We start from the raw sequence: 14,690 nt of genomic DNA on the forward strand, positions 1-14,690 counted from the left end.
AGTGAAGTGTTGCCTCACCTGCAAGGACTGTTTAGGGTCCTGAATGGTGGTAAGAGAGGAGGTGTAGGGACAAGTGTAGCACTTACGCTTGCAGGGATAAGTGCCAGGTGGAAGATCCGTGGGGAGGGAGCTTGCACAGTAATAATTGCAATTATTGTCTTCAATTCGTAACTCCAGTTGTAAAAAAAAAATGCAGCAAGAGATCTTCTCCACGACATTTGCTTTGCTAATAATTTTACATAAAATATTCCAGGATTTGGGCCTAGTGAAGAACAGCACCGATATCAAGTGATAACAGTGCATGTTGAGAACTCGTGCTGCTAAAGTAGTCATAACTTTTTACCAAGATATCATAAAAACAGGTACACCATAAGAGGATTGATAGGGTGGATGCTTCTTTTAGAATCTAGCTCATGCCACAAGGTCTATTTTTACTTGATTTAAGTTCTTACACTGAGGCAGAGCAAATATTAGGATGCGGAATGGGACACTGACCAAGTGAGCCACTGTGTTTAAATAGAGGTGGAGGGCACCATATCATAAGCTTAGCTATTGGACAATCTTGATAAACATCTCCAAATTTAAACAGCCTCACTATGCACTGCAAAGGCTGCATGGATGATAGGTATTACATAGTCTTGGTCAATGTTTTCTATAAACTCATTTATTATTTGCAAAAATCCTGCATCGGGAAGGGAAGGGAGTACACTTGCAGAACTGGAAATTTTGAAGGTCACCTCAATCAGTGCAGTTTCTATTCAATTACAAGTATGTTCTGTAAACTTATTGACTAGGTCTTAAAGTATTATTGAGCATGCACCTCCACAGAGTATGCAGTAAATAAACCTGCATTGATCAAATATTTATTGTGGTACAATGGCATTTAATTGAGTTTTTACATTGGATCACAAGATCACTCTCCATTCAGCCAAATACAGAATACCAAAATAGACAAAAATCTTTCGACCTTCAACAAACAAGGCAGCCAATGCAAACAGCACATGTTGTACTTCCGAAACGAAAATGCTGCCGAAGGCTTTAATTCACAAACAATTTCTCCCTAGCTTTTGTAGACAGCATTAGAGTCAATTGCATTATTTCATCTATTTTGCATAATCTTGGGTCAGTGAAAAATAAAGGTTGATTGAATGAAACTGGTATTCAGAAATTCAACATCTATCTCTTATTATACCATTCCCAAGTGCATGTGTATATGCAAGCAAGCAAGCAGATTCACTTGTAAGCTTCAAGCAACAAAAAAAATCTGTGGGGCAAAAATGAAAGCAATTGGAATTCAGTACAGTCAATGATGTCTGACAAGATGCACTTGGGCACTTTTAATTGTTCCTCTGGAATATCAGCCCCTGCTTAAGTGTTTTGTGATTGACTTCAATTGAGGCTACATCATCTTATTGTGAAGAGAAGTTATGAGCTGTGATCAGTATTATTTCTGTAATAAAGCAGAGTTAACAAAGTTGATAACTTTCAGCAGCTCCAATAAAAAGGTCTCCGACCAGAAAATGACCTTTCCCCATCCATAGATGCTACTTGATATGTCAAATATTTTCAGAATTTCCTATTTCTGATTTCCAACAGTAGTGCTTTGCTTTTACACTTACCGTATCCTAAGATGCAATTTATATTCTTGGGATATCATAATGTTCCATATACATATAATAAAACACTCAACACTGGCAGCACATCATAATATACCAGAAGACAATTAGTGGATTACAAGATTAAATATTAGAATATGATGTTAGTGAAATGTTATAGCACTTCACACAATAAAACATACTTTATCCAATTAACTTTCAGTAATTTTTAATTCAGGTCTCAGAGTTTCATCTTAATAATTCTTGCCCTTTCAATTTAATGCAACACTGCTTAAAATTGGCAAATAAAACCAGTATCTCCTGCCCTTTAACAGCTAACATCAGAAGCTGAACAAACTTTACTACAAGAGAGTCGATAGAATCAGAACTTCCTGGTAAAAGATTGGCACAGAAAGTAGAGGCCAGCAAATCAGTAAGTTGGCTACATAGTTGATCAGTGAATAGGGTTAAATCATACAGAAACATCCTTTCACTGTGTCAGTCTTCATGTGTTAGATCCCTGCCCTGTGTTTACCAGTTGCACTGCTATTCATACAGTTGACTGACAGGCAATGCCATTCATATCCCCCTCCTTTCTGTGCACAGAAGTGGCATCTGTGCACTCTCCGAAGGACATAAATTACTGCAATAGCACTAACAGGGCGAGTTTACTTCAACTAACTGCTCTTGGAAAACATTGTTTTGTAAAAACATCCCTGTGCAAATATTTGGCAAATTTCCATCTTCTACATATTGTGTAGTAGTGAATGGGGAAAGAAAGAACAGTTGAGTTCTATAAAACGATAGAAGCAGTTTTTTATTGACTTGCTTCGAGGCCTTTAAATGCAGGTTGTTTTTCTAACAAACAGCCCCCAAATCATCTGTTTTTGTCTCAGCAACAAAGTGCTGGATGCATTAGATTCTGCAACAATAAAGCACCAACCTCCCTGCCGAAGGCTCAGAGGAGCACACTGAAACTACTGTTCAAGCCTACCTTCAAAGGAGCGGCAGGAACAGTAGCAATCCAGCTGCTACAACCCCACCCTGACCTTACCAACAAGAGGGGAAAAAGTCCCCTCCCCCCTTCAATCCAACCACTTGCAACATTACAGTTTTAAAACAAAGCTCACTTGTGCAAACCTGAATCTAGAGACAGAAAGAAAGAGCACAAAAACTAACCTTGCATTCCTGACTGTACTGCTTTCTCCCAGGCTCTAAGCTAGTCCAGTGAAGCAATGGAGAATGTGCAGAGTGTGGCTCTACTCACTTTCGACACACACAACACACTGCCTCAAGACAAACCAATCAGACGCAGACATTATTCAGTGCCAGCCAACCATGACAAAGCTCATTAGCTATACATCTTGCTCTTTTGGTTAAAGAGCCCAAACCACTAGCAGTGGATTTTATTCAGAGATTTTTTTTCTTAAGGCCATTAATTCCCATTGGGAAAAACCCCGAACAAAGCATCAGTCAGCCTCCCTTGGGAGAAGCTCTGGATAAGATGTCGGGAACAGCAGAGTAGCTTTGAGATAATTCAGCTGGCCCCTCTGCCTGCAGTTGTACAAGAATGCCTTACAGCCTACAGCACCAAACAGGAATAATTACTATAATATGCTTGTAATTACTCAACAAGGAATTTATAGGTTACTTCAAGAATAGCCATCAAGTTCCTGAATATTTTAAAAGAAGCACAATTTTGCATGTTTCAAATCATACCTAGACTTTAAAATCCACTGTAAAACAGTGATCTCTTAAAACTGTGCCCTTTTAACATTTTATACTTTTTTTGCCTCATCCAGAAGAATACAACCATACTTAACAGCACATCTCAAGTACACACTGCAGTAACATTTTTTTGGATGAGATGAAAAAATAACAAGTGGCAAGAAAAATGGGGTTGTTTATAGACACACTTCACCGTTGGGTATATTACCAATAAAGAAATAACAGGAGCTTTTATCTAAGGTTCTGCTGTAGTCATGGAAGAGATGTCCACATACACAACTCCACAAGGAAGTTACTTTTTGTCAAATTTAATCACAAAGACAAATTATAGTGGATTCCAGTTAATTGGGACCACTACATTTTGGCCAACTGTCCCAATTAGCTGAAGTTTGATGGAAATACTTTTAAAGGTTTTTAAAAGACTAATTATTTAGCTGTAACAAATTATGTATTTAAACGAAACAGAACAAATTGGAACACTACCAATACTACTTCAGTACTCTAAAATTATTAGCTCCTAAAAGTTAAAGGAATTATTCAGAGTATGTGGTTTTCTGATTGACTGTAAATTAACAAAAGTGGTACAGATACCTCATGCAGTTGATAGACTGACAGCCTTTACACAATGCTTTCAACAACTGAATCCTCGAATTCTTTATTTTCATTATAACATTCAAGAATATTGTTGATATCTTCAAATTCTTTGCAGTTCCCAACTTGCAGAAGTAGTAAAATGGTTTTCAACCCCAGCTCTTTCTGGCATCTCAAAGGAATGCTCGAATCCAGTGAGTAAAACCTCTAAATTGTCTTACTACTTATTTCTCATCAACTAATCAGTGACAAAAATCCCTGCTTTTGACACAAGTGCACTCAGTTGATGATATTTTAAAAACTGTTTGCACGATGCATGGCATAGTGCCTAACAGCCACAAAAGTGCATACAACTGATGCATTAGAAATGGTCTGGCAACAGTATCCTGCCCTAATTACAAGAGGCATAGTGTCCTAAATAAATGAAGGGAACACCGGCTATTTTCTCGATTAGTCTTTGTTCTTTTAAGCATTGTCCCAAATAAGCTGCTGCCCTGATTAACCAACAGTCCAATTAACCAGAATCCACTGTATTTTAATGCATTCAAGGTAGGGTTTCCTAGAACATGTACTACGCTTCCAACCAAAGAATAATCTATTCTAGATTTGGTCACGAATGAGTTAGGAATAATTTGTGGTCACATAGTAAAGGATCCACTGGGCAATCGTGATAATGAAACAGAATTCAACATTAACTGAGAACAATTCTTAAAACTCAAGACAGTTATGAGCAGCAAATTACACCTAATCAGAAAATTACAAAGTTATACCAGTAGATTTTAGTATTTCCATCATTAAATAAAGACTTAAGGAAAAGTAATCATTCTGTGGCTATTTAGTGATCAAAAACAGTACTGGACTGAAAGACAAAATTACAAAAAAAAAAGCCTTGATGATTGGGAGAATTTTGCGGCATGGTAGTGTAGTGGTTAGCGTGACACTATTACAGAGCTCAGAGTTCAATTCGAATATCATTTGTAAGGAGTCTGTATGGAATGTATGGGCTTTCTCTGGGTGACCATTCTAACAAGAAACATGATCTGTCCAAATAGCTTCCCCATGTGTGAGGACAGAACTTTGAACCACTTTATACCAAACATTAAAGGGGAATTCAGCCATTTTCCCCAGGCACCATTCTACAACTCTGACTGTACCATGATCATGCTTGTTCTTAACTATAAGCAAAAACTGGAACAGTCTGAAGTTTAGAGTAATTGGTTCAGACGCTAGGCTATAGCCACTTACAAAGATCGGCTAGAGAGAGACTTCAACGACAATAGCCGGGCGGTCCGGAGTTCTCTGCAAAGTCTTATCAATTTCAACCAGAAGTGCTCACAAGTCTTCCCCTCCCCTACCCAGACCAATCAGATCAGTTTTATTGCCAGTTTGATAAGGACAACCAACTTTTATCTCTTCTTACTTTCCCTAATCCTGATGTGCTGAGCTCCGACCGCCTCCCTCTCACAATCCCCTCTTCACCCTACCCCCATTAACCTTCTTCGGTCTTCCCCAGACCCCTTGCCCCCTCCCTCCATCCCACCCTATACATTTTATGAAGCAAGGTGTATGCAAATTAGTTGGAAAACAGATCATTAGGAAATCTGCAGGCCCTGATGATGTATCACCTGGTACTCTAAGGCACTGTGCAGATCAGCTACACTTGTCTTCACTGAGATATTTAACACCTTCCTGCAATTATGCAAGATTCTAGACTGCATCATTCCAATTCCCAAGAAAGACAAAATCACTGGACAAGGTAGGCGAGTTGTTCTGACTTCAGCACTTACACAAACCTCTGAACATTTAATGTTGGCCTACTTCAAGTCCATTACTAATCCTCTTCTTGATCCAACACGCTTTGCTTTTAAAGCAAATTACTCAATTGAGGGTACAGCGAACTTGTGCCTTCATTACATTCTTTAACTCCCCTAACACCTATGTGAGGATCTTGTTTGTGTATTTTAGCTTCGCCTTCAAAACTAATGTTCCGGAGTTGCTCCAAGCAAGCCAACCCTGCTAGCTGTACACTACAGTAGATTACAAACTTTCCAACAGGAAGGCAGCAGTATGCAAGGTGGGCCCCTACTTGTCTGACCCAATGTCTGTAGTACTGTGCAAAAGTCTTGGGCATAAGTGGGCCCAGTACTGTACATTATGTATTTCCAGTTACCAAATAACACTAATACTACTGAACTAACACAAAGCTAAGTACTCTTATTTCTGTTTCCCAACCACCTCCCTACTTTAACCAAAATACAGTACTGTCCAACGTCTTGGGAAAAGTACCGCATAAGCACAGGCTTTCCCCAAGGCTGTGTTCTTCTACCCCTTTTGTTCTCACTTATACAGATGATTGCACCTCCACACACAAATCCATTCAAATCTTAAAGTTTGAAAGTGACATGACTGTAGCTGGTCTCATCTCTAATAATGATGTGACCTATTATCAAAGAGATGTAGACCATCTTGCAACACGGTGTGCTCGCATCAACTTGGAGCTTAATGCTCTAAAGATCAACTTCTACCGACGACACGAAACCTCATTTGGAAATTAATAGTCAGGCTGTGTCAGTGGTAGAATCATTCAAATTCCTGGGAACTACTATTACCAATACATTGAAGAGGGACAAGTGGCATACAAAAGTTTGGGCACCCCGGTCAAAATTTCTGTTACTATGAATAGTTAAGTGAGTAGAAAATGAACTGATCTCCGAAAGTCATAAGGTTAAAGATGAAACATCCTTTTCAACATTTTAAGCAAGATTAGTGTATTATTTTTGTTTTGTAAAATTTAAGAGTGGAAAAGAAAGGAAAGGAGCACCATACAAAAGCTTGGGCACCCCATGAGATTTGAGCTCTCAGATAATTTTAACCAAGGTCTCAGACCTTAATTAGCCTGTTAGGGCTATGGCTTCTTCACAGTCATTGTTAGGAAAGGCCAGGTGATGCAAATTTCAAAGCTTTATAAATAACCCGACTCCTCAAACCTTGTCCGAACAATCAGCAGCCATGGCTCCTCTAAGCAGCAGCTCTGAAAATTAAAATAAATGATGCCCAAAAAGCAGGAGAAGGCTATAAGATAGCAAAGTGTTTTCAGGTAACCAATGTAATGTAATGTAATTTTTAAAAATGGCAGTTAACAGGAACGGTGGAGGTCAAGTTGAGGTCTGGAAGACCAAGAAAACTTTCCGAGAGAACTGCTCACTGGATTGCTAGAAAGGTAAATCAAAACTCCCGCTTGACTGCAAAAAACCTTAAGGAAGATTTAGACCCTGGAATGGTGGTGCACTGTTCTACTGTGCAGCGACACCTGCACAAGTATGACCTTCATGGAAGAGTCATCAGAAGAAATCCTTTCCTGCGTCCTCATCACAAAATACAGCATCAGAAGTTTGCAAAGGAACATCGAAACAAGCGTGATGCATTTTGGAAACAAGTCCTGTGGACTGATGGAAGTTAAAATAGAACTTTTTGGCCACAATGAGCAAAGGTATGTTTGGAGTAAAAAGGGTGCAGAATTTCATGAAAAAAAACCTCCCCAACTGTTAAGCACAGGGGTGGATTGATAATGCTTTGGGCTTGTGTTGCAGCCAGTGGCACAGGGAACATTTCACTGGTAGAGGAAAGAATGAATTAAATTAAGTACCAGCAAAATCTGGAAGCAAACATCTTACGATCTGTAAAAAAGCTGAAGATGAAAAGAGGATGGCTTCTGCAACAGGATAATGATCCTAAACACACTTCAAAATCCACAATGGACTACCTCAAGAGGCACAAGCTGAAAGTTTTGCCATGGCCCTCACAGTCCCCCGACCTAAACATCATCGAAAATCTGTGGATAGACCTCAAAAGAGCAGTGCATGCAAGATGGCCCCAGAATCTCACAGAACTAGAAGCATTTTGCAAGGAGGAATAGGCGAAAATCCCCCAAACAAAAATTGAAAGACTCTTATCTGGCTACAGAAAGCATTTACAAGCTGTGATACTTGCCAAAAGGGGTGTTACTAAGTACTGACCATGCAGGGTGCCCAAACTTTTGCTTCGGGCCCTTTTCCTTTTTTGTTATTTTGAAACTGTAAAAGATGGAAATAAAAAAGTAACCTTGCTTAAAATAATAAAGAAATGTGTTATCTTTCACTTTATGCCTTTTGGAAATCAGGTAATCTTTTACTTGCTTAGCTATTCACACTAACAGAAATTTTGACCGGGGTGCCCAAACTTTTGCATGCCACTGTAACTCATCACTAGATATTTCTTTCCTCAGGAAACTTATCAGCTCAGGGCACATCCTGATGAAGTTCTACTCAGCCTACATTGAGAGTGCTGTGACCATCTCTATCACTGTTTTGTTTCCCACCATGACCTCCCTCTCAAAGTCCAGGTTGCAGCGAGTGGCCCACTCAGCAGGGATCACTGACAGCCAGCTACCAACATTAAAAGATCTGTTCATCACCAGAGCGAAGAAAAAAACTGACAAAAATTACTGCAGACTCCACCCACCCTAGCAATCACTTATTCCCCAAACTGCCATCAGGGAGACACATCAACTCCATCACCACCAAGATGACACACCATCTCCGAAGTTTCTTTCCAGTAGCTATCCAGCTTCTAAACAAAACTCACTCAGGTACAATACCTTAACTGTCCCTGCACAGCATCCATTAAATGACCTTTCCTACTCTCCTTGTTCTGTTCATATGTTCACATTTAAGTTTGATTATTAACGTTTGCAGACATGACCATTCAGCTACTTGTTAATTGCTCATAGCTGTTTGCACTATTGTCTTGTAAATGGTTGGTTGCTATACTGTTGTCTGTTATGGTATTGTCCTGTGGTTTATGCTTGGCACCGAACCACATTCAATTTTGGTATGTTTCACATAATAACAACAAAGTGATTCTGATTCACTGTATAAAATATTTAAAGGCATCCCAAAAATACCAAATAACCAGAGGGCAAAAGTTAGATAATATTGCTAGTGAAATGGTACGTTAAACTGAGAGAAAAAAATAATAATCCCTCATACTTGTCAGCATTCCAGAATTCTCAATAAGGTGGTTACAGTGATAGTGAAAGCATTTGCTACCATTCTCCAAAACTGCTTAATTCCTGAAAAATTTCAGCAAATCATGAATAGCAACTCTGTTCAAAATTAAAATTTAAAATCTAACCCGATCACAGACAAAGTCTGATCTAGACCAGGTCTCAGAAATAATTAAGTTCCCTATCTGATCCAGATGTGACACACAGTTTGATCCATCAGGCTTGGGTCAGGTAGCCAGGGAGTTATAGCCACACAGACTGACATCAGTTATCAGAAAAATGTAAAACCTATTAATAATGAAAAGGTAACAATCTAGAAAAGCAAAAACTCAAAAGGCAGTGCAAACAAGGCTTTTATGAAATGAAAAATACTGAGGATGTAGCTGGCAGAATGGATAAGAAAATCAAAGAGACAAATAGGTGCAAGGGGCAACAGGCTAGTTCAAGTCTTAAAACAGGGGGATAGAAGCTGACCAAGCATAGTAGTACATTTTTAAGCCTTTGTTATTTCTGCTCAATGAAACAGAAAAGAGAATAGCAAAGGTGAGTGGGGTCTTTGATTAAGATTGGCTGCTTTCCACCACCCCCCGCCCCCAATCCCCAAGGTTGTGGAATGCGTAGACACAGTCAATAGATAGATAAGAGGCTGGGTTGTGTTCAGAAATCTCTGCAATTTCTTGCTGTTCTTGGGCAGAGAAGCTGCCATACCAAGCTGTGATGCACCCAGATTGGATGCTCTCTGGAGCACCTATAAAAATTGTTGAGGGTCATCACAAACTACTGCATTGTTAAGAGGGTTATCTTTTGACCATTACCATTTGTCTACTGTTGGAAGCAAAACCAAATGCAATCTTGATTCTTTTCATAATCACTTTTAAATCTCTTATCACCATGTTTATGATAATTCTATTCCAATGGGGCCCATATACAAGAAAGGGCTAATGTATGAATGTTCGATGGCCCATCGGCCTGTACTCACTGGAGTTCACTAGAATCAGCTGGGGGCAGGGGTGGAAGAAGAGTCTCACTGAAACCTTGCGAATAATGAAAGTAAATTGCAAGGCCTAAATAGAATGGACAGTGGAGGATGTTTACAACAATGGGAGTCTAGAAACAGTGGGCACAGCTTCAGAATAGAAGGGCAACTCCTTAGAGATGAAAAATACATATATATTTTAGCCAAAGGAGGCGAATCTCAGGAATTCATCAACACAGTTGGCTATGGTCATTGGGTATATTTAAAGAGGAGGGTGATAGGTTATTGATTATTAAGAGTAGTGTTAAAGGTTGTGGGCAGAAGGCAAATGAATAGGGTTGAAAGGAAAAATATATTAGCCCTGATCAAATAAATGAGCAGACTTGATGGACTAAAACACCTTTTCTAGCTATGTCTAATTCTATGAAAAATAACTATCAAAGAAATCCTTTGTAACCTTTTGAACTTTTGTCAAAAGAACAACCTCTAATCTCTCCTTCTGCCTAGGCAGCCTTCAAATAAAACAAGTTAGGATATGCCAAGAAGTTCCATACTTACCATATATGTACTATTACTAAAAAATGTAATAATGCAATATATTGAGAAGATATGAAATACCACCTTGCAACCTTGCAATTTAAACTATCAATGGAGAGACTATTCACATACGCTTCACAAAATACTCCAAATCAACTTGAAAAATAAGCAAATAAACACTCTCAACCAATTTTCCTGGTATCAAGGTCTTACATTCACTTTGTTCCATTGGATAAGCTTTGTTGCTTGCATGCTTCATACCCCACTTCAAAAAAACAAGCATTCTATTCAGAGTGTTATCATGGAAAGAGATCATCATTTAGCCAGAAAAAGATTTAAGGTTTTTTTCCTAAGCCTCCTTGGGGGGGGGGGGGGGGAAGAATAATCAAACCCATTTTACTGCCAGGGATCTGTAGTCCACAACTATGCAAAGTGGAAAATGAGAATTTAAAACAGCACTGAGCACTGAGTCCAGCATAAACAGAGCAAGGAATGTACCTGTCCATTTCATAAGATACATCCTGCCCAGTCTATGGCAGTGTTTCTAGGCCCCTCATTGGCCTCACTACTCACCTCAGAACCTAAAGAAATGGAGTGGATGTATTTATCTTTGACCACAGCCCAAGAACAAGAGCTGCATATTTTTAAATTAAAATACTCCTGACTTTCATTTAACTGAAGTGGTATTTTATAGAAATAGAGTAGATCCCTGGACACCAAGAGCATATCATTCACAACACATACATGATTTGATCAACCTCAGCTTCAGCAGAAGAATGCATTTTGTTTATGAAGAACTAGTGACACCAACAAAAAAAGCTCATCAAAATTGAGAAGTCAAATTTCAGTCTTTTGATTATTGCTCAGCATTTATAATTATTAGGTTAGATGCAGTGACATTACCAGAGAGAAAAAATAGACTAAGCAGTTTGCTCAACACTGCAATTGGAGGAGCCTTTTGCCAGTGCATTCTAGTGGAAAGGGAAACAAAGATATTGTAGCGGTGTGTTACACGCAGTGCTAAAATAATGACACGGAGTCGGTAAACTGCAATCAAAGATAATTTTATTCAAACTTCACAGCCTTGCTTTAAAGCCTCCCTCATCCCACCCTCCCCGGGCGTGGATGCTCTAAGGGACACGCACTCACAAACCCCTGCAGGCTTTTTCCCTTTATTGCGGACCTGGCTTTTGTGCCTGCGCGCTGGCTATTTGTGAGCTGGTTCGAGTGTGCTAGGAAGTGGGTCGCCACATAACCCCCCCCCAAGAACTGGCGATACACCCCCCAGTATCCACAGTCTGGGCTGGACCCTGTTTGGGAGGTCGGCCTCTGCGCCACGGTACCGGAAATTCAACTGGTTGCGCCAGGTCCACATGGGCCGGTTTGAGTCGGTCCACCATGAAAACCTCCTCTCTCCCCCCAACGTCCAGCACGAACGTGGACCCGTTGTTCCTGAGCACCATGAACGGCCCCTCGTAGGGCCGTTGCAGCGGTGGCCGATGCCCGCCCCGTCGTACAAACACAAACTTACAGTTCTGCAGTTCTTTGGGTACGCAGGTTGAGTTCTGCCCATGCTGCAAAGTGGGTATGGGGGCCAGGTCACTGAGCCTCTCACGTAGTCTGCCCAGGACTGCTGCGGGTTCTTCCTCTTGCCCCCTTGGGGCTGGTATGAACTCCCCGGGGACGACCAGGCGTGCGCCGTACACCAACTCAACCGACGAGGCGTGCAGATCGTCTTTGAAAGCCGTGCGGATGCCGAGTAGGACCCAGGGAACTCGTTCGCCCAGTTAGCTCCTTGCAGGCAGGCCATGAGAGCCAACTTTAGGTGACGGTGGAAATGCTCCACTAGTCCGTTCGACTGTGGGTGGTAGGCAGTTGTGTGGTGCAGCTGTGTCCCCAAAAGGCTGGCCATAGCAGACCACAAGCTGGAGGTGAACTGGGCGCCTCTGTCAGAGGTAATGTGGGCTGGTACACCAAAGCGAGATATCCAGGTGGTGATCAGGGCTCGGGCGCAAGATTTGGAGGTGGTGCCCGTGAGAGGGATCGCCTCTGGCCATCTTGTGAACCGGTCCACGATAGTCAGGAGGTGCCGCGCTCATCGCGACACTAGCAGGGGGCCCACGATATCCACATGAATATGGTTGAAACGCCGGTGGGTGGGGTGGAACTGCTGCAGCAGAGCTTTGGTGTGCTGCTGCACCTTGGCTGTTTGGCAGTGCATGCACGTTCTGGCCCATTCACTGACCTGCTTGCGGAGTCCGTGCCAAATGAACCGGTTGGCTACCAGCCGGACAGTTGTCCTGATGGAGGGGTGCGCTAAGTTATGAATGGAGTCGAAAACACGGCGCCGCCAGTTTGCCGGGACGGGGCTGGCTGGTGGCGACGTCACAGAGTAGGGTCCTCTCACCTGGGCCTATGGGGAGGTCCTGGAGCTGCAAGCCGGAGACTGCGGTTCTGTAACTCGGGATCTCCTCATCTGCCTGCTGTGCCTCTGCCAGTGCCTCAAAGTCTACCCCTTGGGAAAGGGCATGAATGTTAGGGCGAGAGCGCACGTCCGCCACAACATTGTCCTTACCCGAGACGTGCCGGACATCCGTTGTGTATTCAGAGATGTAGGACAGATGGCGCTGCTGGCGGGACGACCAGGGATTGGACACCTTCGTGAACGTAAAGGTAAGCGGCTTGTGGTCGGTGAACGCAGTGAAGGGCCTACCTTCTAAGAAGTACCTGAAATGCCGGATTGCCAGGCATAGCGCCAACAGTTCCCGGTCGAAAGCACTGTATTTGAGCTCGGGTGGCCACAGGTGTTTGCTGAAAAACGCCAGGGGTTGCCAGCGCCCTTCGATGAATTGTTCCAGCACCCCACCGACTGCCATGTTAGATGCATCCACTATGAGAGCGGTAGGGATGTCCATTCTGGGATGCACTAGCATTGTGGTGTTTGCCAAGGCTTCCTTCGTTTCAATGAAAGCGGCGGCGGACTCCTCGTCCCAGGCAATGTCCTTGTCCGGACCTGACAGCAGGGCGAACTGGGGGCGCATGATCCGGGCAGTTGAAGGGAGGAAGCGGTGGTAGAAATTGACCATACCTACGAACTCCTGAAGGCCTTTGATCGTGCTGGGTCGGGGGAAATGGCGGACCACATCTACCTTAGCGGGCAGAGGGGTAATCCTTAGTAATCCTGTGGCCCAGGAAGTCAATGGTGTCGAGCCCGAACTGGCACTTGGCCGGGTTGATTTGTTAGACCGTATTCACTCAGTCGGGCGTCGAGTTGACGGAGGTGGGACAGATGCTCCTGACGACTGCTGCTGGCGATGAGGATGTCGTCCAAATAGATGAATGCGAAGTCCAGGTCGCATCTCACCACGTCCATTAACCGCTGGAATGTCTGTGCGGCATTCTTCAGGCCGAACGGCATGTGGAGGAACTCAAAAAGGCCGAACGGGGTGATGAGAGCCGTTTTGGGGACGTCGTCCGGATGCATCGGGATTTGATGGTATCCACGGACGAAGTCTACCTTGGAGAAGATCCGTGCGCCATGCAGGTTTGCTGCAAAGTCCTGAATGTGCGGCACAGGGTAGCGGTCCGGTGTGGTAGCCTCGTTCAGCCTGCGGTAGTCGCCGCACGGTCTCCAGCCCCCTGTTGCTTTGGGCACCATGTGCAGGGGGAGGCCCATGGGCTTTCAGACCGCCAGATGATCCCCAATTCTTCCATCCTCTTGAACTCCTCCTTCACCAGTCGGAGCTTGTCCAGGGGAAGCCGCCGAGCATGGGCGTGGAGGGGTGGTCCCTGGGCCGGGATGTGGTGCTGTACGCCATGTCGGGGCATGGCTGCCGTGAACTGCGGTGCCAGAACCAATGGGAAATCTGCCAGGACTCTGGTGAAGTCATTGTTGTACAGCGTGATGGAGTCGAGGTGTGGGGCTGGCAACTGGGCTTCTCCAAGGGAGAATGTCTGAAAGGTCTCGGGGTGGACCAGCCTCTGCCTCGGCAGGTCGACCAGCAGGCTGTGAGCCCGTAAAAAAATCCGTGCCCAGAAGCGGTTGGGCTACGGCGGCCAGTGTGAAGTCCCACGTGAACCAGCTGGAGCCGAACTGTAGCTGCACCGTATGGGTGCCGTAGGTCCTTACCCTGCTGCAGTTCATGGCCCTCAGGGGGGGACCCGGTGCCCTGTTGTGGGTGTCATAACTCGGAGGTAAGACACTGATCTCGGCACCGGT

General features: G+C 43.2%; 1 protein-coding gene across 4 annotated transcripts in view; it reads right to left on the bottom strand.

Annotated features, from left to right (window-relative positions):
• Positions 1–14,690, bottom strand: part of LOC132405330 (C-terminal-binding protein 1-like) — a 124,805-nt gene that overhangs the window by 75,260 nt on the left and 34,855 nt on the right. Inside the window, exon 1 of one of the 4 annotated variants that reach the window (XM_059990046.1) lies at positions 2,775–2,874. The exons of the other annotated variants lie outside the window; for them this stretch is intronic. Coding sequence (XP_059846029.1) covers positions 2,775–2,781 — 7 coding nt within the window. The 5' untranslated portion in view covers positions 2,782–2,874. Of the gene's footprint in view, positions 1–2,774; positions 2,875–14,690 lie in introns of those variants that run through there. 4 annotated transcript variants of the gene reach the window in all.

This window comes from Hypanus sabinus, chromosome 15 (assembly GCF_030144855.1).
Source record: "Hypanus sabinus isolate sHypSab1 chromosome 15, sHypSab1.hap1, whole genome shotgun sequence".
Taxonomy (NCBI): domain Eukaryota; kingdom Metazoa; phylum Chordata; class Chondrichthyes; order Myliobatiformes; family Dasyatidae; genus Hypanus; species Hypanus sabinus.